Genomic DNA, 23,790 nt, shown 5'->3' with positions numbered 1-23,790 from the left:
ATGCTAACTTCACTCTAACAACCCTCCACTAAATCATGTCCCTGAGCACCACATCCAAACTGTTTTTAAACACATCCAGGGATGGTGACTCAACCACCTCCCTGGGGAGCCTAATCCAGTGCTTAACAACCCTTTCTGTAAAGAAGTGTTTCCTGATATCCAACCTAAACTTACCCTGGTGCAACTGGAGGCCATTTCCCCTTGTCCTGTCACCTGTCACCAGTGAGAAGAGACCAATCTGCTCTCGCTGTAAGCACCTTTCAGGCTTTGAATATTATAGACTGCATAGCAGAAATACTAACAGACTTCCCATTATGGGACTTTTCAGTACTATGATTGCCAAGATAATTCTGACCTTCCTTTTTCTCTCCTGAAATCCAAATCCACCCCTGCGTTATTTATACATAGTGAAAAGCAGGAGTTCACTAACTACAGTGACACAAGGTATAATCAAGAGAATTCACCAAGTAACGTGATACTGGAAGTAGTGTTATGATGTTGCTGGGGGAAGGGAGTGTGTTGTAATAGACAGTTACTTTTGAATAACAATCAGAACTGAAGCTAAAGTGAAAGCTATGAAAAATATCCAAACATGAATGTCAGTGGGGATATATGGCTTTCTCACTCTTTATAGACCAAGCCTTTTTTTTTCCCCTTAAAAATATCAATAGAAGTCATATACTCTTCAAAATATCTTTTAAATTGTATATTTAATAGTTGCACAATAACCTGTTCATCTCTTGCAGTGAAGGCTGAAGGGAAGTCCAAGAAATTCCCTGTGGTAAAAGTCCTGAGTCAGCAGAAAGTGCCTTAAAGAAAGCAGTGTGAACTGGAAGGAAATTTCCAACACCTGCACATTTTGGCTATTGTCAGCTAAAAGAAAGTGTTGGGAGTGTGCTGAAACCTTAGAGGTGAGAGTTGATCTTGTAGTATAGTTTTAAGACATCTACAACCACTTGCTCATTAGCAGCTGTGAGCAAAGCAAACGAGTATTCATTTCTGTGTAGAAATTTATACGCCCGTGTGTCACGGCTGCATCTCAGCCCACTGTTTTCTCCGAGTCCAACATTTTTCAGCCAGGGGACAAAAAGCACTGTGCTAGACAGGAAGAATCTGTCCCTTTCCTCTTCCTTTCCCTTACACTGCTGAATATGAGATTTAACATTATGCAGTCTCCACAAAACCTCCAAATTGTTTCTCCTAATTCTACTCCCCATTCTGCTTGCATGACAAAGCAAAAAAAAGAGTTTTTGGATAAAACTCTGAGTGTTATGATCTATTTCTAAATAGAAATACGAAGGTTTCACCCTGCTGCCAGAAAGCTGCAGGTACCACGCACAGGAGGATTTCATTCTGCATGTTTACCACAAACCCATCGAAGCTGCTGGTCTGCTTGGAGGTCAGTTAGTTCATCGATGGATCTCCAGCTGCACTGACAAGCATATGCTCGTGATCCTTTCTTCTTTATCATCTTTGCTCTTAGTTTATTGAGCTCAGGCATGTTATTCCTGTCAAACAAGGAAGTTCAGTTTAAAACCGTCCTTTTTTTCTTTCTTTCCTTTTAAGAAAACAAATCACGAGCCTCCGTCATTTCAGAAAAGCTCTTAAATGTTTCTGCACACCACTGACAGGAATGAATTCAGGGATTAAACTCTGTTTGGAACAGAATCCTTTCCTGAGAGCAGAACTCAGTCTGTAGTTTCTGTACTCTCAAATCAGTTTAATCTCAGTCTAATGTTTCTGTAAGTAATGTTATCTATCTTTTCTGGAGACCTTGCTTCAGCCTCCAGAGAAAGAACCAGGTAGAATCGATGTCATTAATAAGAAATTATACATAAATGCATTGAATTTATCAACCTTTCATCAATATTACAATTATCTGACACTACTTCCTACCTCCTTATTATATTTGTTATAAACTCAAGATCTCAGAAGCAGAACAATTCAGCCTTTAGGTAAACTGAAGAATCGTGTTTTTATTAAATCTTTGTAGCTCCCAAACTCATCTTAGGAGATGAGGACAGCTCTGTATGTTTACATTTATTTTACAAACGTTGCCATTTTTAAGTACTGACAATAAAACTGAAAGAGAAATGCAAGTTTTTGAAACTGGAGGGAAATCACAGGAAAACCAAACACATAGTATAAGAGAAATAATGGAACAGGAGAGGATTTATCCTGCTCTGTTCCAGCTACCACACCCCCTGGTGGCCAAACACGTACTCTGAACAACACAACAAGAAAGTAAAAACCCAGTTAATCTCCAGTTAATCAAATAGTGCTTCAAAAAGAAGCCAGTTAAGAAAGCAAGCTATTTGATTTTCACTGAACATGGCAGGACATTACTGGAAAACAGAAGAACTGACTTGAAACAATTGTAGCTTGTGCCACTGCGGGTATGGTGAGAAGTACATGCTGGCACTACATTCAATTCATTTTACATCCAGCAGCGGCTCACCACAGGCCAACCCATCACACTGATATTACCTGCTTACTTTGACAGTAATGCTGCCTCGCAATTTACCAAACCTGAATTCTTTTTAAAAGCAGAGAGTGAGGGTGATGGAGGAAGAAATGGAAAGGCATGAAGCAGAGTCAAACAATGCTAACACCAAACCCACCTGAGACGTACCTGAAAAAAAGATAGTCACAGGACTGATCCCAGATGTAGTCATTGAAAAGTGATACACGGAAGTCACAAGCAGTACAGCGCAGCTGGTCACACGTTCTGGTCAAAGACAAAAAAATCACCGGAAGTCTTCAAGAGCTTATAACAGAAAGAAAAGCTACACAAATCATTACTGTTTTAAAACCAAACACGCTCAGAAATACCTGAAGGGTGGTTTACCCGTCATCTTAATTTTTCACATCTCCGGATGTTTCGTTATGTAAGTATTCAAACTTACGATCACATAACAACTTTTCCAGGTTCCCTGAATATATCAAACGAACTGATATTTCCCATATATACTCTTTGATCCTCCTCACTGGTATCACCTGCATAGTTATCGTGTGTATAATTACTACAAAAAAACCCAGATGGAAATGCCCTAATTTTCTATTGGATATCAGAGCTATATATCTGAAGTCCTTTTCCTCCAGTTAAAGTACCCTTCCTGAAGTTACCAAGCACTCTGTCCTCAGTTGAGGCTCTGGGATACCTGACTGGGATGACTTCAACCAGCCTAGTGATTCAGGTGGCATAGTCTGCCATCACACAGAAAGCTGAAGTTAAGCACAGAGAAACACAAGGCTCCAGAGCAACAACCTGCTTAACTACATGAGTTTGGTTTTTGGAGTCTCTTGCCTCATTTGCACATATTCTTCAACTCCCCAAATGAACAAAGGATCCTGTGCTCATCAACAGGGGACTGGAGGGGGATCAGCAGACTCAAACTGCAGTTACAGGTTGCTGTGCATTAAAAATGGATACAGAGCTGTCGCTACAGTTTAAACTCAGGGCTCTACAACACCACAGAAACATGGATGTGGTTAAAACTAATGACAAATATATACATGTATTTTAAACCTTTTTGAAATATTCGTTCCTATGCCGTTTGGTGAAGAGCTTCCACCCAGGTACACTGGACAGCACCTACATGGATTTAATTAAAGAAAATAATTAAAAAAATAGCAAAACATTTTGAAACAAGGTAGAACAACACTAACTTAAACAGCTGTGTTACGCTGCTGCAAGCAGTACTTTTTCAGAAAGATTTTCCTTTAGTCATTTAAAGGCATGGCAAGTTAATATTTATTCAGTATAGGCAAAGTATCAAAGGCTTACAAACAACTGAATTTAAAGATCCTTCTTCTACCAAGATATTCATAGAAATACTGTGATAAATACTGTCTATGTGGAACTGGGGCTGTTTAGTCTGGGAAAAAGGAGGCTGAGGGGAGACCATATTGTTCTCTTCAAATTCCTGAGAGGTGCTTACAGCGAGAGTGGGGTTGGTCTCTTCTCACTGGTGACAGGATGAGGAGAAATGGCCTCAAGTTGCTCCAAGGTAAGTTTAGGTTGGATACTGGGAAACACTTCTTTACAGAAAGGGTTGTTTAGCACTGGAATAGGCTCCCCAGGGAGGTGGTTGAGTCACCATCCCTGGATGTGTTTAAAAACCATTTGGATGCGGTGCTCAGGGACACAATTTAGTGAAGGGTTGTTAGAGTTAGGGTATTGTGGTTAGGTTCCAGTTGGACTCTATGATCTCTAAGGTCTTTTCCAACCTGAGCTGTTCTATGATTCCATGTGACTAAATACTGCAGTGTTTGATAACTTCATTTGTCCAGAAGGCAAAGGAAACTGTTGTTCCATAATTGCTTATATAGTAAATAATTTTGACCACATAAAAAAACATTCATAATTCTTTTAACATTAACTTTCTGTTTAACAGTTTGTTTTTTTCTGAGTTAACTGAATATTCACTTTTTTTTTCTTAGTTCACACCAAGACAAATTAAACACGAGTAATACTATCAGACAGACAACAAGCAATAACCAAGCTGTGTTCAAGCAGCATGTTCAAGCATGTTTTTCGTTTACCTTTTCCTATGAGCCTGTACAACAGCACTATTGCTTCCAGGTGTGACACTTGGGGAGTTAGACTTCAAGTTCTATTTAAAAAGCAAAGAATAAAAGGCAGCATTTCAGCAATACAGCAATCAGTCATTTTACTTAAAAAGCAAGAGCCAGGAAATCCAAATAATCCAGTAAAACAGGGTCTAAGAATTTGGGATTTTTCTTGCTCAGTTTTCTGTAAGGCTGTTTGTGACAAAATGTATTGAAGTTACAGATGGATAGGTGGCAAGGCTTCTCTCCCCATACTGAATTTCCAGCTCTGCCTGAAGGAACTGAGCATGACACAATCACCTTGACTTCAGAATCAAGACCTCCTCCTGGATATGCCTGGAGGGCTGTGCCCAATACAAATGTGATACGGACACCATATCATGGCACAATGAAGGTGATTAAACTCTTTAGACCATCTTACATACAGATAGTGGCTGAGAGAGCTGGGACTGCTTAGCCTGTGGAAAATTAACTTCAGGAGAGTCTTTTCAATGGATAAAGATATATGTTGGAGATAAGCAAAGATGATGTACTCAGACTATTGCCAGTTAGTGTCAGTGCCCGCTGATGAGAGGAGGGGTAATGGATACAAACTGAATTACAGGAAATTTTACTTAAACACCAGAAAAAAGAATTCTTGTGAGGATGATCTGACACAGGAACGGGTTACAGGTTCAGGCTGTGAAATCTCTCTTGAAAAGCCTAACTCAAAATTCAGAACCTAACTGGACACATTCCTAAGCAACTGGCTTGAGCAGACCATTAGATTTTTTTCTTTTACATTTAGCAATACGATCTACCTTGAAGTATCACTTCATTTAACTGCCTGGGTGAGATGGTCTCTTTCTCTCTCTCCTGTTCATCACTATGGGATCATTGTGCTTTCCTTCCTGCTTTATTCCCCAAGTTTATTCTACAGCATATTTCAATTCCTTCTTGTTTTAAATCAGTTTTAGTTTGTGGTGCTTCTTTATTTTATTCCATCACTGAACTTCACTTTCTGCATTTCTCCAGGCTTGCACTCACCAGAGGTGTTCTGGCAAAGCTGCTGTCATTAAAGATTTCATCAATGATGTCATCTATATCATCTTCATCACTGCCAGCACCCGTTAACACTTTAGCTGATCTGAAACACAAACAAATCAACCTTGATTTTGTAGCATGATCAGAGCAATTACAAGAACCGTAAGTTAAAAACATCAAATTAAGTCACAATCTTTTCCCCTAATATTACTGTGGTATCTAAGGTAGGCCATCCAAACAATGACAGACAGGATGTACCATGCAGGATTAGGCCTCTTCATTGAACTGCCTCAGTTCTGCTTATTGCCTTTATTCCTTACCACTTCCAACCTTCAATAAAGCAGTGATAATAGAAGCCCTGCCGCACTTACTGAGGAACAGACTGGACAGCCCTTCAAACCAATCGAAAATGCAGAAATCTTTAAAACAGTGAAGTAACACATTGAAATCAGCAAGCTTTATGCCTCACAGACCCCATCTAATGTGCTCAGGTCAGTTGCTATTCACGTGTCCAGCAGTCTCTAATGCAAACGCAGCAGGCTTTCTCTGGTAGTCTACCACCACTGAAAATGGTTCTATTACTGTCCCTTTGGAAGGGCTGACAAGATTGCAGGTCAATACTAAAAGCAGACAGTGATAAAATACAGCAGTAACATACAGTGATAGCTGTGTTGAGGAGTGTCTGTATGGAAACTGGAAGCTGCTCTTTAGTATCACAACTAGTGACTGAAAGAAGCTGCTTCATGGGCAAGGCCAGCTTTATTACAGTCCTAACTGGGAACGTTTGAGTAGGAAGGGACCCTTGCAGGCCAACTTCCCTGCACTGAACACGGACAGCCACAGCTCACCTCCAGCCCGGCATTCAGCACCCAACCCGTGCCAGTGCCTCGCTGCGCTGACTGCAACAAACTTCTTCCTTACATCCAATCTACATCTCCTCTCTTTTAGTCTGAAACCAAACGACAGAGCTAAGTAACATCTGGCCGTCACTCGTAAACAAACAGACTCAGCTTTAGTGCCACGTTCGTTCCGATACTCCTGAGAAACGGCCGTAATCCCACAGTTTAAGGTCCGGGCCGGCCCCAGCCCCCTCCTGCTCCTCCGGCCGCAGATCCGCTCGGTAGGAACGCCGCTCACCTGCCCGCCGCCGCCGCCCGCTCCCTGTCGTCGTTCTGATCTCCGCCCGCTTCCCCCTGCTCCGGCACGAGGCAGAACCTCCGTTCTACCTCATCCAGTAGCCGGTCCAGCTCGTCCGCCATCTTGCCGCCGCCGGCCGTTGCCGGGGCGGCCTCGCACCGCCCCCATTGTCAGGGCGGAGCCTCCGCTCCCGCCGGGTGCCGAGGGGGTCCCGGGGCGGTTGTGCCGCGGTGGAGCCCGTGAGCCCAACCGTCTGGTGTGTGAGGAAAGGTGGAACTGTTCTAAACAAAAGGAGAACAAATAAAAAGCTCACCCGGAACCCTGCAGTTCCAGGTCGTAGTCGGCAGGATTCGAACCTGCGCGGGGAGACCCCAATGGATTTCTAGTCCATCGCCTTAACCACTCGGCCACGACTACGCATGTAAGATAATGTTTTACCAGCCTACTAGAGCTGCATGCGCAGCTGCTGCCTCTCCAGGCAGCCACCGCAAGGCCGGGACCTGCTGGTGCTGTTAGAACCGGGGCCGAGGTGGCATTTAGGGCTCTGTCGGTAGAGGGAAATGTATAAAGCAGAGCAGATGCCTAACGGATGCCTGGAGGAAACCTGGACGACTGGCCATTGGCGTGGATGGGACGGTGGTACTGGGATGTGTCAGGCGCTGGCCAGCCTCAGATAGTTCCGCCTGGTTCTGTCTGGTTCCAGCCAGCGTGTTGAGAGTATTGCCGAGGGAAGTGGCTGTGGGCAGGCCCAGTCAGTTTAGAATGCCCCAACCACATGCAGTGTGTTGAAAGGATGCTCTACAAGATAACCTAACCGAGTGCCAGCCACAGCCTTACAGTGTGTGCTCAGCCTCCTCTGTCCTCACAGACAGTGCCCTCCCTTCTGGCTGCTGACAGGAGGCTTGGCGCTCACCCCTCTCCAGGACCATCACGATGTGCCTGTGATGGAGCAGGGCTGCAGTCCCTCACAGCTCCGAGTGAAGCCTCTCCATTTTGTGGTGGTTTACAGCTCTCCCGGCGTTGCCAGCAATGAACTGCCAGCCCTGTTTGGATTCCCTCCTACTTCAGCTTTTATTTATTTGTTCCATTTTCCTCCTCACGCATCCTGGGGCTCTTTGATACCCCGTCCGGAGCAATGGCTCTGCTGCTGGGAGATGTGTGGGGTTGATGGAAGAAACCAAATAGCACTGATGCTGCTCCAGCTCTTTAAAGTGGTCCCTCGGTCAGAACTCAATGTCGTGTAGGTAAATTCAATCCAGAAGAAGTGGATTTTTGGGTGGAATTTTTACATCCATCTCTCACAGCTGTGGAGAGTTTAAACTAATCACAATTCTCCCTGGTATGCTATCATCTCTGTAATTTGAAAAAGGATCAGGAGCCCACAGGCTTGGAAAATGCTGAAGAAATGCTTGTCCTGAAATACATCATCACATGTGGAAAAGACCATTTGCTGCATCATCGTAAAGGAGCTTAAGAATGCTGAAATCCAGTATCACTCTGGCATTCTTTCAGATGGCCTTAGAAATCCGAGTACATTCTCTTTTGACTGCAAAACAGCTTCTTTCCCTTTCCATCAATCCTGTGGCTGTCAATGTGTCTGCTGCAAGGTGCCAAAAATGTATGGAGTGTCTATGGGATAACGGTGCCAAAGTTGGGGTGCCTCAAGGCCTTCTCCCATGAACCCACTGCTGCATTTGCTCAGTTGGAAAGCATTTGAAAGAAAAAAAAAAAAAGAAAAAAGAAGGCACAGACCTCACAGACCTTTAGAATTCTTTTAACGACAGAGATTGTTTTTGTGCAGATTACTGCCTGCTGTTTAGATCTTGTTGTCTAAAACTTGCCTGATACAATCAAAGAGACTTACTGGGTCAAATTAATTCCAGACTAGTTTCTGGAATCGCACGGAGGTGAATCTGACATACTGGGCCATCGGCTAAGTTGTGGTCAGGAGGAAGGAGTGCAGGAGGAAGGAGCTGAGGTCGTGTCCTGAATTTTGCCCTCTCTTAGGAGATGAGTGAACTAATTTGTGCAAATCATGTCTTTTGCTGACATCATACTGGTGCAAACAGAACAGTTACTGACTACTGAGGGCTGGAAATGTGTCAGTCTCGAGTACAGAATGACCGTTCTGTCTGGCAATGCTTGTTTTTTATTTTTTGGAGACTCTCATAGTCTGTCCTCAGGAGAAGAGGACTGGGAGGCTCGCCTGGGTGGAGGCCAGCATGCTCTCTAATGCTCCGGGCACTGCAGCCTTCTTTGCAGTGCTGATAAAACTGCCTTTTGCTACCACAGTGATAAGGACAAAATATCTTCCTAGGGCTGGATGTCAGTTTGCCTGCCCTGTTTTCTCGGGGAACCAAAACCAGCCTTAATAGGAGTTGAGCAGAACTTTCCTCCTCTGAATGACAAGCTCTCGCGGGCTCAGGCAATGATAAAGGCTGACAGAGTTATAATTTCTTCTGTTCCTCCAAGCTGCTGCCAGCCAGGAGGGAAAGGAATGCAAGGAGGCCTTCTTCCTGTGCTGATAACAGGGCTGCAGACTTTTCTGCGTTGTCATCTCTTGCCTCAGGGGATGGGAAGGAGGTAGAAGCACAGCAGCTGTCTGTCACCAAGGTGTTATGCTACCTGTAGCAAATGTGAATGGGTCAGACCTCATTTTACAACCAGTTCAACTTATTGCTTCCCATCACAGGGTATTGTTCCAGTGCTGTTCCTGGTCACACTCCAGTATATCATTTTGAGTGACACTATGCTTATTTTCCAGTAGTGGTACAGTGCATTGACATGAGTAAATCCAGGCCACATGTAGATTCTTGGCCATAATTTAATCACTAGCAAGCATTTCTGTGGATGAAATTATTTTCTGTAAAGATATCAGATAGGGAGACAACGTTTTGAAAGACTGCTTGGCAGAAGAAATAGCAAAGTGTGCAAGATTCCTTATGTAATGTTACTCGCTTATTATGTTGAGAGACAGCCTTGGATCAGAGAGCAATTTAAGCTGGAATCCAATTCAGTCTTGGACTTTGCTGCTGATCATTCCATCAGAGGTGCCAGCTTAGAGGGTAAATATTCATTTAGGTTTTCTGGCACAGCTCCCTCAGCCTTGATGGACCAGACTGGCATTAAAACTGGAAAAAAAAAATAAAAATCAGTTACTTCCAATCTTGAAATTAATCATTTCAGGGTTAGGGTGTGAGCACCCACTACCTGATTCCTGGGTTATCCAATTCTTTTGCATAGGAAGACTTTCCTGAGGAGAGCAGTTAAGTGTCCACAGAGGCAACCTAACATGTATTGTCAGGGGTTAACATTATTTTGGATCTTTGCAGCCACACATGCCCATTTTCAAGAGAATATGACAACAAGGCACATATCAAAGGAAGAAGGTTTTCAAGGCAAAATGCACTTGTCTGGGGGCATTTAAAGAATCACGAAATCATAGACTCAATTATAGAATGACTTGGGTTGGAAGGAACCTTAAAACCCACCCAGTTCCATCCCCCTGCCATGGGCAGGGCTGCCACCCACCAGCTCAGGCTGCCCAGGGCCCCATCCAAGCTGGCCTTGAACAACTCCAGGGATGGGGCACCCACAGTTTCTCTGGGCAGCCTGTGTTAGGGCCTCCCCACTCTCTGAGTAAAGATTCTTCTCCTAACATCCAATCTAAATCTCTCCTCTTTTGGTTTAAAACCATTCCCCCTTCTCCTATCACTGTTAGACTGTGTAAAAAATCAGTCTCCCTTCTGCTTGTAAGCTCCCTTCAAGTACTGGAAGGCCTCAATGAGGTCTCCCCGGAGCCTTCTCTACTCCAAGCTAAACAAGCTCAGCTCCCTCAACTTTTCATCATAGGAGAGGTGCTCCAGCCCTCTGATCATCCCTATGGCCTCCTCTGGGCCTACTCCAACAGCTCCAACCTGGCATAGTCTTGAAAACTGCCTATAAACGTGACATTTTGATCTCCATGAGGGCATAGCAAACATTGTAAAGTCATTTCTGGAAAATAAAACAAAACAAAAAAACCTTACAAAAAACCCCAACCTGTTAGCTTCTAAGGCTGTGTATCAAGAAGGTCACACTTTGAAATCTGTTAGAATTACGTGTAACTTCACATAAAAATGGTGTTGCCAGGCGCTGCGTGGCTTTCCTGCACCTGCATTCTCTGGCACGCAGGGTGTCTGTCCCTGTAAAGTAGAGCAGAGGGAGGCATGTGGTGATGAAGCAGGTTAATGCAGAGGAACCATCTCATCACAAGGAAAAAATGTTTCCATCTAAAAGATAGAAGTAATAACTGGGAATAAATGTAACGTAACTGACTTGCCGGGAAGTACCTAAGCAGTGGAACATGAGTAGTAAGGAGCAGGTATCCAGCAGAGAGGCACAGGGGTTACTGTAGAAGAATCCTTTCTACTTGCCCATTGCATAGCTATGGTGAGGTACAAACAACATGCAAGGCTGTCTTAGCTGAGGGGTGCAGGAATTGAAACCGAAGCTGCAGTAGTTTCACATCACCCTTGCCAAGGCTGGAAAATGTTTTTCAGGGGTGATTTTCCAGATGAGTTATGAGCTGGGAATAACTGGCCTATAATGTGTGGGGTTGTGGTGTGAATATGCATGTGAAGGGGCAGGTTGTGGTTTGTGTGATTCTGTATTTTTGGGGGTATTTTAATGGCTAATTAACACTGCATCCCTGCTTTCTTACATTGCTTAAATAACTTGTTACTCTAGCATAAGTGAACTCAAGGAATCCTGTAATGTCTTGCCACGGCACTGCCTTAATACGTGCCTTTCTTTCAGGATGATGCTGTGTATCAAAACCAAATGCAGGAGAACTAAGGTGTAAAAGGACAGCTAAGTGCATGGCAGGATAAAAAGTCTGAGATGTGGACACATAACTGTGCATAGGTCCTGCCAGTGGTGCTGGTGAACCTGGGTCTGATCTCTGTGGAGTTTCTGATGGGCTCTGGCCTTGGGAAAGCTAGGCAGGGGCTAGGTTCAGGGATTGCCCCTCCAGAGCAACCCAAGTGAGAGGCTGTGACAAAAAGTGGGCTCTGGTTACTGGTGGGGCCAGCAATGTGTAACCCCACTGCAAATTTTCTGAGATTTCTGTATCTGCTGATCTATCTGATCTATCTGCTCTGTCTTTCCCATTATATTGTATGAACATCCACATCTGCTCCAGTCAGGCTTCTCTGCGGGCCCCTCAGGTTCATTGAATCTGAGGGGAGCAGTGTAGGGACAGGCCCCCATCTCCCTCTTTTTCAGCAACCCAACCCAAAGGCGATGTCTTCAGATACAGAAGAGGGGGCTTTAAGGAAGAAAATGTGGTCAAATCTGAATCTACGTGCTGTGTGGCTTCTCTGTCCTCTGACTTTGATCACTACCAAGGGCTCCATCCTTTTTTGTGGCATCTAGAAATAGATGCTCTCTTGCCTTGTATTTCGCATAATCAGTCAGCTCATCTTCTTGCAAAAGCTTTCTCTTGCCTTGATAGGATAGTAAATATTCTCCTCTTGGTAGTTTTCATGGACTAGATCAAATCAGAAGCTGTGTTTCTGGTCTAAGTATTCAGTATGGCTTTACATAAAGGGTTTTGGATCTTGTTTTAAATGTTTTGTAGTTCTAAGTAGGTTCTGTGATATTTTGCTGTTTTATGGTATGAATCATGCACGTGATAAAATTAGCAGTTTGAGATATTATCATTCTAGATGCAGAACCCTCAGCAGAACAGATTCAGACATTTCATCCTTGGGCCCCAGGATGCTGCATCTTGGAGGGACTTGGAGGTAATACTTAACAGGGTTGACATTCTCATATTTCAGGTTCCGGATACATTCCTTTGTTTTGCTGCATAATATGTACCTTGTTTCTGGTACCAGCATGCCTATCAGTGAAAATACATGTTAGATGTAGTCATTTGAATGCTGTTTGCATGTGTGACTTTGTACGTGTACGGTCTTTTACTTTAAAATGACTTTTAATAATGTCAAGAAGAATAATGTCTTTTACAGCTTCCTTGTAACACCTCTCTATGAGCTCAATAGATACTAAAAAGAGACCTTTAACTCTGTAAATCAGTAACACGGTTTTCATTTGGACTTGAAATAAACAGTTTTATTCCAGTTCAGTTAGTGAATGAACAATGTCGTTTTCTAAAGGGGGAAGATTAAAGGTGAGGCAATTTAAGCTAAAAGCTACAACCGCACCAATTTCAGCGGTGTCAGGATTTCATACTGCAGGTGAAAATCCAGTCCATGTCATCAAAGTGTTGTTTGTTGCTCGAGGACACAAACTCGTAGCTTTCCTGCCAAGTCGTGTCTCCCAGCAGAGGGCATTGCAGGGTGACATTACGGTTTTTAGAGCGAGCTGGCAGAAGGCGAAGTGAATTTCAAGGAGTTGTTTGACTGGTCTAGAATTTATTTTAATTACCTCCACTGGGAGAGTAGATTATCAGTCACTTAAAAGATGCTGCTGGTGAACTCGTAGTTGGAAGAGAAAAGTAATGTTTTCTTGCAATCTAAAAAGACTCTAATAGCCAGAGAGAGAAAACTGATGCCAGAAAGCATTTGCTCTTCAGAATCTCTATCACACAACTTATTTTATTCTCTTAAATGACACCATAGGCTGAATTGCAAAAGCTTGTTTCAATCTGAGACCCTCTTGATGTTCTGTAAGAAATAATAAACCGTTCTCTTTGTAAGTGAAATGCAGGATTCAAGTAAAAATGATGTGAGCATTACGGAGAAGAGAGGAACTTCATAATTCACGGTGGATGTGGTGAGGCAAGCATAATTTCAAATAGCAGATATAGGAAAAAAGATTAAAAAAAAGACAGAGGTGTGCTCATACCCACGGGCAGTGCGTAGCCTTCAGTGCCAGCCTTCTGTCTTTTCTGCCAGCTCTGCCCCAAGCCCTGCATCTCTCCACATTACATTACTGCAGCACTTCCAGGAGGAAGACAGGGATGTAGGTGCCCCACAGAGCAGATGAACTGTGGCCTGTCCTTTCTCTAGGTAGTGTTCAGGTTGACTCTAAAACACTATCAGCATCATGTTTGCCTGTAGGCAGCTTTTTGTCTGGCTTATTGTGTGGCCCTCCGGCAATATGAGTGAACATATGTCTTGGAAGAGCAAAGCGAAGGGTTGAGGGGAGAAGGAAAGGCTGAGAGGTGTGTGGAGTGATTGTACTTTCTCTTGTCTACCAGTTGTTCTTTGGCAGGTCACAAGAAAGCTTCAGAAGTTATTCCATTGGTGTAGTTTTACAAGTGGGAAAACTGAGGCATGCAGGAGAGTGTATCCTGCCCAGAGATCTTGTAAAATTACCCCCAGAAGTACTAAGACCACTCTGATCACTTCTGCTGCTGAAGTCCTAGTCTAGTACACTGTACGTTATACTTGACTATATAATACTTATGTGCTGCAGTGAGGAGCACTCGCAAAGTTAAAACAAAATGCAGGTGGGTGAATTCTCATACATTGATTTTTGATAGTTTTCTCACCGAAGTTACTTAATGGCATTAAAACCAAGCAGGCCTGAACAGAGCAATGGTCCCATATTTGAATTTCAGTGAACGATACTGAGGGAGTGGTTGAGGTATTTTATAAATACTCTAAAAACACCTAATAGGCAATTCTGCTCTGGGGGACTTGAAAGGACCATAACCTTTCCTACAGTTTAACAACACCTATCTCCATAAAACGAACTTAAGAGAAATTCCCTGCATTCCCACATTGAATACTTAGCAGTCTTTTCAAACTTATGATATGGCAATAAATATAGCTTATAAACATAAAATTAAGGTTATGTGGACTTGTAACTTTTTATTTTATGCTAGCTCTGTGGGCCACTAGCAAATTCTACAGGGTTTACTGTCCTGAAGTCTGCAATGAATTACGTGAGTAAAGCAAGAGGAAACAAAATACAAAATAGAAAGCAACGCTCGCTCTTTAAACAGACACATTGGGTGTTTAAGGGGAGAAGAAGGGCAAACAATGGGAATGGGAATCCACCATGAAATTCACAGCTTCTCATGCTCTACAATTTCAGTTTCTTTTAACATAGATCTTTGTTCTGTACAGGCAGCCAGCTAGTGTATGTGGTTGTCATTGCACTCATGGGGTGCTTAACGGCTACAGAATGACTGAAGAAAAGGTGATATGCCTTGCATGTAATGAGTAGTGTTTCCTTGGAAAGCTTCTGCTGAAGTTCTGGTAACCTGTTCCACACGAAGCCCAATGTTTTTAAGAAGTGTAGATGTTCTTTACTGGGATGTAACCCCTAAATGTTGTTTTCTATGTGGCCGTGTCATTCCAAATAGCATGACAGTGTGCAAAGTCAGAGATCTTCTGGCTCCTCCAGAAAATGTGAGCTGCTGTTATTATGTGGTTTTACAGCACATAGAAGTGTCACAGTTTTGCAGTTTTGTACCTTTGGCTTTCCAGTAATGTGACTGTGAACTAAAGCATAATAATCTGCTTTTTTCAGTAGTGAGTGCAGAGTCAAGTTCCCTCAGCTGTTAGTTCTCTGAACAGTAACTCTTGAAAGAACTCTGCTTTTAAGAGAACAGGTGAGTAGAATTTTCTGCAAATCAGCCCTTTCTAGGGTAAATTTGTGACCACCTTTCAGTATATCTGTGATCTTCTGACAGTCATTCTGCAGTCTGGAAAACGTTGAGAGCTAACTGCCACCTAAAGGACAGCCTTCCTTAACATGAAAGCCCGGTGTCTTGAAATCTCTGTCTGGCTTCTGCAGTGATTACAAGCATTTGGACTGCATGGAAATTGGATGCATCTTTACTGACTCAGGCCCTTAGCTAAAAGAAATACAGCCACAGCAGGAGGGGGCTAAGGAAGGGAGCAATTCATTTAGTTTTCCAATAGTATTGCATAAACATGGCCATCGTAATTTAAAAGCCTTTGGAACAGTCTTCTTCATTTCCTCCTATCCCACTCCCTCCACTTTCTGTCTTGGTCTGGCTTTTGTTCGCTTCACGCAGCCTGCCAGACCAACCCGAGCCTGCCTGAACCCAACTAGTTGGTCCCTGACGTAATCCTGAATGGTGACCTGAGAGGCCGACCTCAAGATCTGCCGGGCGGAAAAGGACCCACTTGGTTTTAAAGTGCTGGCTCTGTTTTGCAAGGAGCTGGCAAAGTATGTTTTTCTTTTTACTTTTATAGCTTGTTCCAAAGTCCATGGAGGATACACAGCTGGCTGGCAATACCACAGCTAATTCCATGGCTACAGAGTCTTAAAAAGCCTCTGGTGATGATGCTCGAAAGCAATGCGCAGGAGTAGTGCACGCTAAGTAATATGTATGCTGCCTACAGACCTGCACGCTCTCCACAAATGCACAGCATTTGTGAGGTGTTTCATTAATCTGTAGTGGAAATAAAGCACACATTTCTATAGATAGCAAGTTTTAGGTGCTCCTGATCTATGTCACTTTTCATTCTATCCTGCTGCTTCTTGCTCTCCCTGTCTAATGCCATCTAAAGTGAGTGACACCTTCCAAACCTGTTTCACATTTTTGTACTTGCTTTGTCCAGGCGAGTGCAAGTTGTTGTTTTAAAACTCTTTGAATGAACATTCTGATTCCAAGTCATCTTTTTTTCTTATTTGTCTGTTTATTGATGGTAGTTTTGTTTTCCCACTTGTCATTCAAGCCAGTTGGGGATCTAGTCCTAGGTCTCCAAATAGACTGAAACTTCTAGATCTTCTCAGGGCTAGGTCTCAGGGACAACATCAGTATGTCCTAAAGAGGATATAACAGAGCCTCTGCTCTTTCAGAGGAAGGCTATTACTACATCCTTTCACAGCACCCCCCTCAGAGCCTAGAGGTTAATGCCTTTTTACCAAGGATGTGGAAAATCCAGCTCCAGTTCCATTTTCTGCTTGAAGAAGTCCAGAACTATTTTCCCCACCCATTTCAGGAAAAGTCTTTCTACTTGCTTGTTTGGAGAGGTGCTCTCAGTTCTTGTGGTGTAAAATAGAAACCAAGACTTAATAGCTACCATTAATGTTTCTTTGTTGTTAGCTTTATGGTGGTTTTAGGGACACTCTTCTCCAAGAGTTTTATGAGTGATTTTTCATTTCACACTGACTAATAGAAGGAGGGCTTTAATGTACGCCTTGTACCACAGGCTGGGATTTGAGTTCTGCTCATCCTCAATGAGTGTCCCAGGAGGATATGCAGCCATGCTTGTATGGTTTTGGCCGAAGAGCCTGGAGGAATGTTTTGTGGTTAGGACAGGAAGTGTGAACTATTCTGCAGAGGGAAGAACTGCTAAAGTGCTCTATCCAGTAGACTGCTGCATAAAACAGTGGTGGTAGGATTTCTGTATACCAGCTTTTTAAAGATAAGAATGATCTGTAGCTAGATCAAGGACAGAATTTCAGGTGGAGCTTTGGGGCTCTTGATCTGAAGGATGATGGGGTACTCTGCAGCACAAAGCAAGGAGTTTCAGCTCTGGGGAAAAAGGAAGCTGTTGACACCCTTTTGCTGCCCATGTTTCATGTTAGTTGGCTCTACATGTGTCCTCAGGGCTGGGAGTCTGGGGATCCCTTCCCAGAATTTCTGCCTCAAAAATGCATGCAGGGGAAGCGTACCTGAAGAGGGTTTATGTGGCTTTCAATATTCAACTACAATTGACCATTTTAATGAATCTTGCTTGCCCAGTACTACAATTCAGATATGCATTTGTTGATGTCTATCTCAATGGGTTGGGGATTCACGAATCACTTTTCTTTATAGCATCGAAATGGAAGGTGCATCTGAGAATCTCCAGCTCCATGACATTTTTATTGGTAGACAACCCACACAGTAACTGTTGGTTACCTGCAAGGCATATCCATCTACTCATTCTGTTAGTACTGCTGAAATCAACCTGAAACAGGCATACATATTCACTCAGGATCCTGTAAGTCCTCCCAAGCATGGGCCCAGCACAGTAGGAATGTAGAATTGAATTGGCAAAGAGATACATAAAAACAAAATAGTCCAAGACCGAAGAAATGAATGACACGAGTTCATTATTTTTAGCTGCCTTCATGTTTTTAGCTTCAGCTTTTCCACACAGATCAAGGATCTTAACGATGAGCAATGATCTTTCACTCAGTCCTTTGGCAAATGCTGGGCAGAGCCACTGAATCAAGAGGTAGCGAGTATATCTCACTTCCTTCCAGGAAGGAAAACAGCTTACCTCAAGAGATATTAATTATATAAAGGTAAAATATTCTGTGTTAGGCAGACAAAAAGAATTAAAAGAGTGGTGTCCTGTTTTCCAGACAGCTAAAATGCTCCTAGGACATGTATGAATCTATGGTCTTATTTCAACTTCTGTGTCTTTTTCCTTCATCACCAATTTCTTTTCGTCTTCATTTTTCTTCCCTTTCCCAAGTACATGACTGTCTGTCAGTACTGAAATGCTCCTCTTTTTGTGTCCTCTGCCACCCTGCCAGCCTAACAGTGGCCTGAATTTGGGGCCTGATCAGGCACACCTATCCTCACTCACTACTCTGTGCCCTAAGGCTCTGTATCTTTGTAGTCACAGGCTCCTGGCACACTGAGCATTTATTCCTTTCTCATGCACACCAGCCATTCAACCCGCCTTTATCTTCACCCACTCTGGCTCCTATTTAGGGCACTTCCTGGTGTCTGTCTTGTAGCCCTGTTATCCTCAGTGTGTCAGCTCCCTACCTTGGGATCTGGCAATACCTTGTGGTTTGTCTGGGAGAAAGAGAGTCAAAGATTTGTTTCTAGAGGTGAAATATAGCTAGTGGAGGATGAGGTGCAGAAAAGGAGGAGAAGCTGCTGTCCTTGCATGTGGGAATGGGGTAAGAATGAGGGTAGCTGAGAAGGGCATGCATTTCAGAGTGGGGAAAGAGAAAGTGAATAGGGCTTGCATGGTGTTTGATGGCTGAGTCACAGACTATGTTTTTCCTAAATGAACAAGAAAAACTTCTTCTATGAGAAAAACTGATAGAATTTACTGCTTGTTGGACACCAAAGCATGAGCAGTTGTTTATGCCTGTCACCTGAACATCAAGCTCCTGTATTATTCTGAAGACAGGCTATTCGTTTTAGTAGGGTTTTAAATTTGCTTCTGTTATTTGTTCTTACCACCGTCTAAGCTATAGCTAACATGAAAAAAACAGGAGTAGCCAATGAACGTCAAAGGGCAAAAGTGAAGTTGCTTGATGAAGATAAAACTGAGTTTCATATAAACATGCATTTTATAATCGTTATGATGATTTGTGATTGTTTTCCAGGCAAGAAATGTCAGTATCTGTAAAACTGCACCTGCAGCAAGGCTGTATTTTCTGTATAGCTCTAAAGGAAAATGTGAATCACAGATTATTACAGGTTTATTTCTTGATAAGTCATGGGTTTTCCATTATTACAATTCCTTTAGGACAACAATGGAGACTTGAGTTCATATTCTCTGGGGGGCCTGCATGTAGTTTACATGCAATTTATGGAAAGAAGATAAGTGCTTGAGAGGACTGAACTGTGCAGTCACTGAAAACTGGAGGGAGAGAAAACTTTACTGCTAGATCTCATGGTCCAGGTTGAATCTTAATCACACTGGTATAAACCCAGACTAACTCCTCAGGGAGCTCATAGGGTCCTGACCACACTGTTGCTGAATTAAACAGCTCCTGCCTAGTATGTTCCAAGACATTTTGGTGTAATTATCCTTTGGTGGATGTATATACAAGTCCAGGCAAGTTCACAGGCAAGATCCCAATTGTCTTAATTATTGCTGCTTTCCAGTGTCCTGCTGGTGTTCCTGGTAACCAGAGGCAAAATACAAAGCTATATGATTACTCTAGAAAATCTCAGACCTAAGAGAAAAATATAACTAATGAAAATATTAAAGAAATGTGCTTCTGAGATTAACAGAAGTCATTAGTTGGGTTGCCAGTTCTGTCTAGATAGTGCTATAGAATCATAGAATCACCAAGGTTGTAAAAGACTCCAGTAAGATCATCAAGTCCAACTGTTCACCTGCCACCAGTATTTCCCCACTAAATCACGTCCGTTAGTACAACATCTAAATGTTTCTCGAACCCTTTTGGCTGTGATGACATTTGAGGAAATACAAACAGAATATTGCTAAAGACTTTGTAGGAACCAGTGCATGTCATAGGTTGTGTTACCCCCTCTGCGTGCATTTAGTCAGGGAAGACTATACCATGTAGGAAAATTAGTGAGCCTAACACATTTAACATCATGGTTATCCCTGGCACGCTTTCTATAGTTAGTTTAAAATCGTGTTCCATGGATTTACAGTACTTTCTTTGATTTGTTGCCAACATTTACTTGAGCAAATCGAAGAGCTCATGTTATACTAGGGTAGAAAGAGTGATAAATTGCATAAATGCAGTAAATGTTAAAACTAACAATTTTTCAACAGAAATCTAAAGAACTTACTGTCATGGTTGATAACTTCAACGGATGGAAAGGAAAACACACAAACGCATAACACAGTCAGTAAATGAGAACTTCTGATAGATGAGTGGTGCGGGTTCAGGTATCTGCAGCACCTTGAAGAGATTTTGGCAAAGTAGTTTTATTGGGTTCACTGAATCACAGTTCATTAGTGTTCTAAACAATAGCTTTGAATTGTAGGAAGGGTACTGGAAATATTCAGTATCCTGAGGCACACAGCAAAGGTGATACAGGCTAAAACTAAAAGCCTAACTGGGACGCTAATTTTGCTGCAAGTAAAATCTTACATATAAGTTTTTTACTTTCTGGGAATCTCTTTAAATGCAGAAAAGGGGATTATACCTGGCAGATTATTATCTGAAAATCAAAATACTCTCAAGGAGATTTAATAGGATGTATTCTGTCTGCTTGTTTATGCTTGTGGGCACTATTGGAAATCCGAAGATATGTATGGTACTTAGCACTCATTAAAGCCGAGTGAATGTTATACAAAATTATTTGGAATTGTTCATTTCAAAAGAAGAAAAGAAGGAGCTGACTGAGTTGCAGGACAATTGGAGTCTGGCATCCCACTGCCTTGTTACTTCTAGGTGGGATCTTAAATATTTGACTGAAGCTTTAAGTCCAATTAGGTGATTTTCTCAGATCTCTGAAGGTTTCTGTTAAAATGTGGTTACCTGATTATTTAAACCAGAAGACCATTCACAGAAAATTGGCCTCTTCATGGATGGTTATTAAATATTTGCACAGATTTTTACACAAAAAATGTACTGTGAACAGAGGCAATAGTAAGAACAAGCATTATGAAACCTCTTTGATTTTGCCCATTCACATAGACCTTCCAGTGCTGTAAGGATCAGGTAATACTGTCACCCCATGGGGTGTGTAATACCAAATCCAGTCCTTGAATAGTAAATAGCATATAACAAATAGCAAAAGAAAGAACTGAAGTGAATCACTTGAGAACAATCTAAACAGCTGAAATATGTTCACTGACACAGTTATTTGAACAATTGTGAATAACAACCAGATGAATTAAAGTCAAGGTTTGTCCATAATAATTCACAAAGGGAACAAAAGGCTTAATCCACTAAATAAAACATTTGCTATGAAAAGCTTGCCCAGCACTAGTTCATATATTGTAAAAGGAGGTTGGCTTAAGATATGCTTTATTGCCCAACTCAGATAAAGATACAGGGAAATGCTGCCTGAGAATTTCATTAAAGGAACTATGGTCTATGGTATCTGAGAGTGGTCAAGGGGTGAAATGAAGGTATTTTACAATTTTTTATGACTTCAGTGTAATAAGAAGAGCATGTAACCAGTGGAACTTGGGGAAGGAGGCAAGCAGAGGAAAGTCAACATAAAGCTTGAGTGCAAAAAGATAAGCCGTCTTTTGGCAAGCTTGTTTTGACTTTCTAAGCTGGAAGGGAGAGCTGCTATGGACAGTCCCTACCTTCCACCATTATGCAACGACTTCCACTCCATTCTCCATTGCTAGCCCTCAGTGTCAGTGAACACATTCATAAATATAAATTGACCCTGATATGTCACAAGGCACCGCCGGACTCAGGCCAGTGAAGTTCCTTAGAGCAACTCCCTGCTTCCACAGAGTGCTGGCCAGTTCCCCTTCTGTAGACAAATGCACATGGCTTTTACTGTGATAACTTCCTCAAGGTTATATTGACCTTAAGTTACGAATCAAGTGGATAATATCCTTGTGAGGGGGGAGGACTTTGCAAAGGTGGATGATGAAAATCCTTTCTCAGGTTTCCTGAGAGACCACAAAGAAAAACTTTCACACACATACAAAAGTAGGAATGTGCATTTGGAGGGATTATTTGTTTCCAGGTGTGGTACTTTCTGATGGGTACAGGAAGACTTGAAGTGTGTTAGAATCACTGTAACTTGCACGAGAATCCACACTAATGACTCACGGTGCATCCTCTGCTGAGCAGGACTTCATGCTTTCCAGTTCTTTCATACACAGCAGTTCTGTGGACTTCAGGGAAGAGATCATTGCTTTGTCTTAAAAATTGCAGTCCAATTAAATTGGAGCTTTATTAAGTCACAGTCATATAAATTTAATGCATCTTTCCCAATTTTTTTACAACATCTATAGAACAAGCCCTGAACGGCGCTAGGGGTGCCAGGTGCTTTGGTAGCTCACTAATTGTTCCTAGTGAAGGGCAGTTGCTCACAAATTGATTAATGCTTGTATTGTATGTTTGCAACATCCCAGATGCATCCATTAAAGGCTGACAAGGACACAGATGAGCACAAAGTACAGGAATGATGTGTCTTGTCTATATTTCAGATTCCAGATTGCCTTTTCTCTCCTATCACACATTGAAGGCACTGACAAGAATTGATGGTGGTTCTGAGGACCAGAGAAATTTAGGGAGGTAGGTTGGTAAACTGAAAAAAATCCAGCAAACCTAAGGCCCCAGACAGTCCTCTGAAAAATCCAAAGCAAAGCACAAATTCAATAGCACTGCAACTGTTCACAGGTGGGAGCTGAGGAATTTCTAAGGAAACCTTAGAAAACTGAGGTCATGTCTGCTATGCCTAGACATTAAAGATTCTGTGGTGCTCCACATACTAGGGAAGGCTTTATCCTAATGTCCAGAGCAAAATGTAACCTTTTTCCCAGAGCAAAGGAGCATACCATCCTCTGATTAGAGGCTCTTCTCTGTTCTACAGGTGTCTGCATGGCACTTACGTACGTAGCTTGTCCCACTTGTGTCTTTGTGTAAATACACATGTAAGCATGCACTTTATGGCTCTGCACATAAATTCAAGATTCCTGTGTTTGCACAGAGTGTGAGCAAGCTTATGGCTATTCCTTGTGCAGTATTGTGGAGTCCTTTTTTATGTTGGGATTGGATGGACAAGCATTGTCATATATGGGAATATTTGATTTTATCAGAACTGTATGCAGTATCAGTAGCATTTACCAATATTCAGTTCAAGTTTAGAACTCCATTTGGGTGAGGAAAAGAGTTTGCAAGTATACAGTTAAATCTGCAGGAATATTTGAGGAGCAGAACTTTGATTTAACATTAGTGTTTCCAAGTTCTGTGCTAATAGGTTGGAATTTGCCTTTTCTATTTCCTAATTAAAAAAAAATCTCAACACAATTTTATTTCATCTTTTAAAGCACTTTTACTCTAGGGATCAAAATAACTTGGACTTCTATACTATGTTATATCAGAGACTAGTTCTCATTGCATAGACTTTGAATAGTTGCTATTTCAACAGAAAAATGAAAACCTTCCACTTAATGTGTAATTAATAGTTTGGCATTTCCCTAAGGCTTTACCCAGGACCCTTTCTGTTTCTGTTTTGTATTATTGAACTCCCTTGCTAAATATTTCCAGATCACATAGATTTAGATAAGACATATTCCAGAACTTATAAAATCTTTTATTTTGACTTTTACTGTATTTATTAGTGTAATGAAAATAATACTTTGACAAGTCCCCAAATAAATGGTAATATTTGCCCCTGGATAATTAAGTGAAACGTTCAGTGGCTGTAGTCCATGGTTATTTAACCATGCTTGTATTGGATACATAAAAACTATGACAAATATTTTGGTGCAGATC

General features: G+C 42.2%; 1 protein-coding gene and 1 non-coding gene across 2 annotated transcripts; both read right to left on the bottom strand.

Moving 5' to 3' along the window:
- Positions 1–686: 686 nt before the first annotated feature.
- CFAP418 (cilia and flagella associated protein 418) lies at positions 687–6,898 on the bottom strand. Its single transcript, XM_072328569.1, has 6 exons — positions 6,733–6,898; positions 5,599–5,698; positions 4,546–4,616; positions 3,530–3,595; positions 2,633–2,728; positions 687–1,508 (listed from the first exon to the last, which is right to left on the bottom strand). Exons 1-6 carry the CDS (start codon positions 6,852–6,854, stop codon positions 1,349–1,351), a joined length of 615 nt encoding a protein of 204 aa, XP_072184670.1. The 5' UTR covers positions 6,855–6,898; the 3' UTR covers positions 687–1,348.
- Positions 6,899–7,067: 169 nt separating this feature from the next.
- On the bottom strand, positions 7,068–7,149 carry TRNAS-AGA (transfer RNA serine (anticodon AGA)). Its single transcript has one exon. It is a non-coding gene; the product is annotated as a tRNA-Ser (tRNA).
- Positions 7,150–23,790: the final 16,641 nt, after the last annotated feature.

The sequence above is a fragment of the Excalfactoria chinensis genome, chromosome 2, assembly GCF_039878825.1.
Source record: "Excalfactoria chinensis isolate bCotChi1 chromosome 2, bCotChi1.hap2, whole genome shotgun sequence".
Taxonomy (NCBI): Eukaryota; Metazoa; Chordata; class Aves; order Galliformes; family Phasianidae; genus Excalfactoria; species Excalfactoria chinensis.
This window is presented reverse-complemented; position numbering and strand designations above follow the sequence as displayed.

Bases quoted from the DNA above. Each gene is read 5' to 3' on its own strand.
- CFAP418 (XM_072328569.1), bottom strand. From the start codon at position 6,854: ATGGCGGACGAGCTGGACCGGCTACTGGATGAGGTAGAACGGAGGTTC. The intron at 2,729-3,529 runs GTTTAAAATACA...GTCTTTGACCAG, and splicing joins GGAACGAATATTTCAAAAAG to AACGTGTGACCAGCTGCGCT. The intron at 1,509-2,632 runs GTACGTCTCAGG...CTTGTTTGACAG, and splicing joins TGTGACTATCTTTTTTTCAG to GAATAACATGCCTGAGCTCA.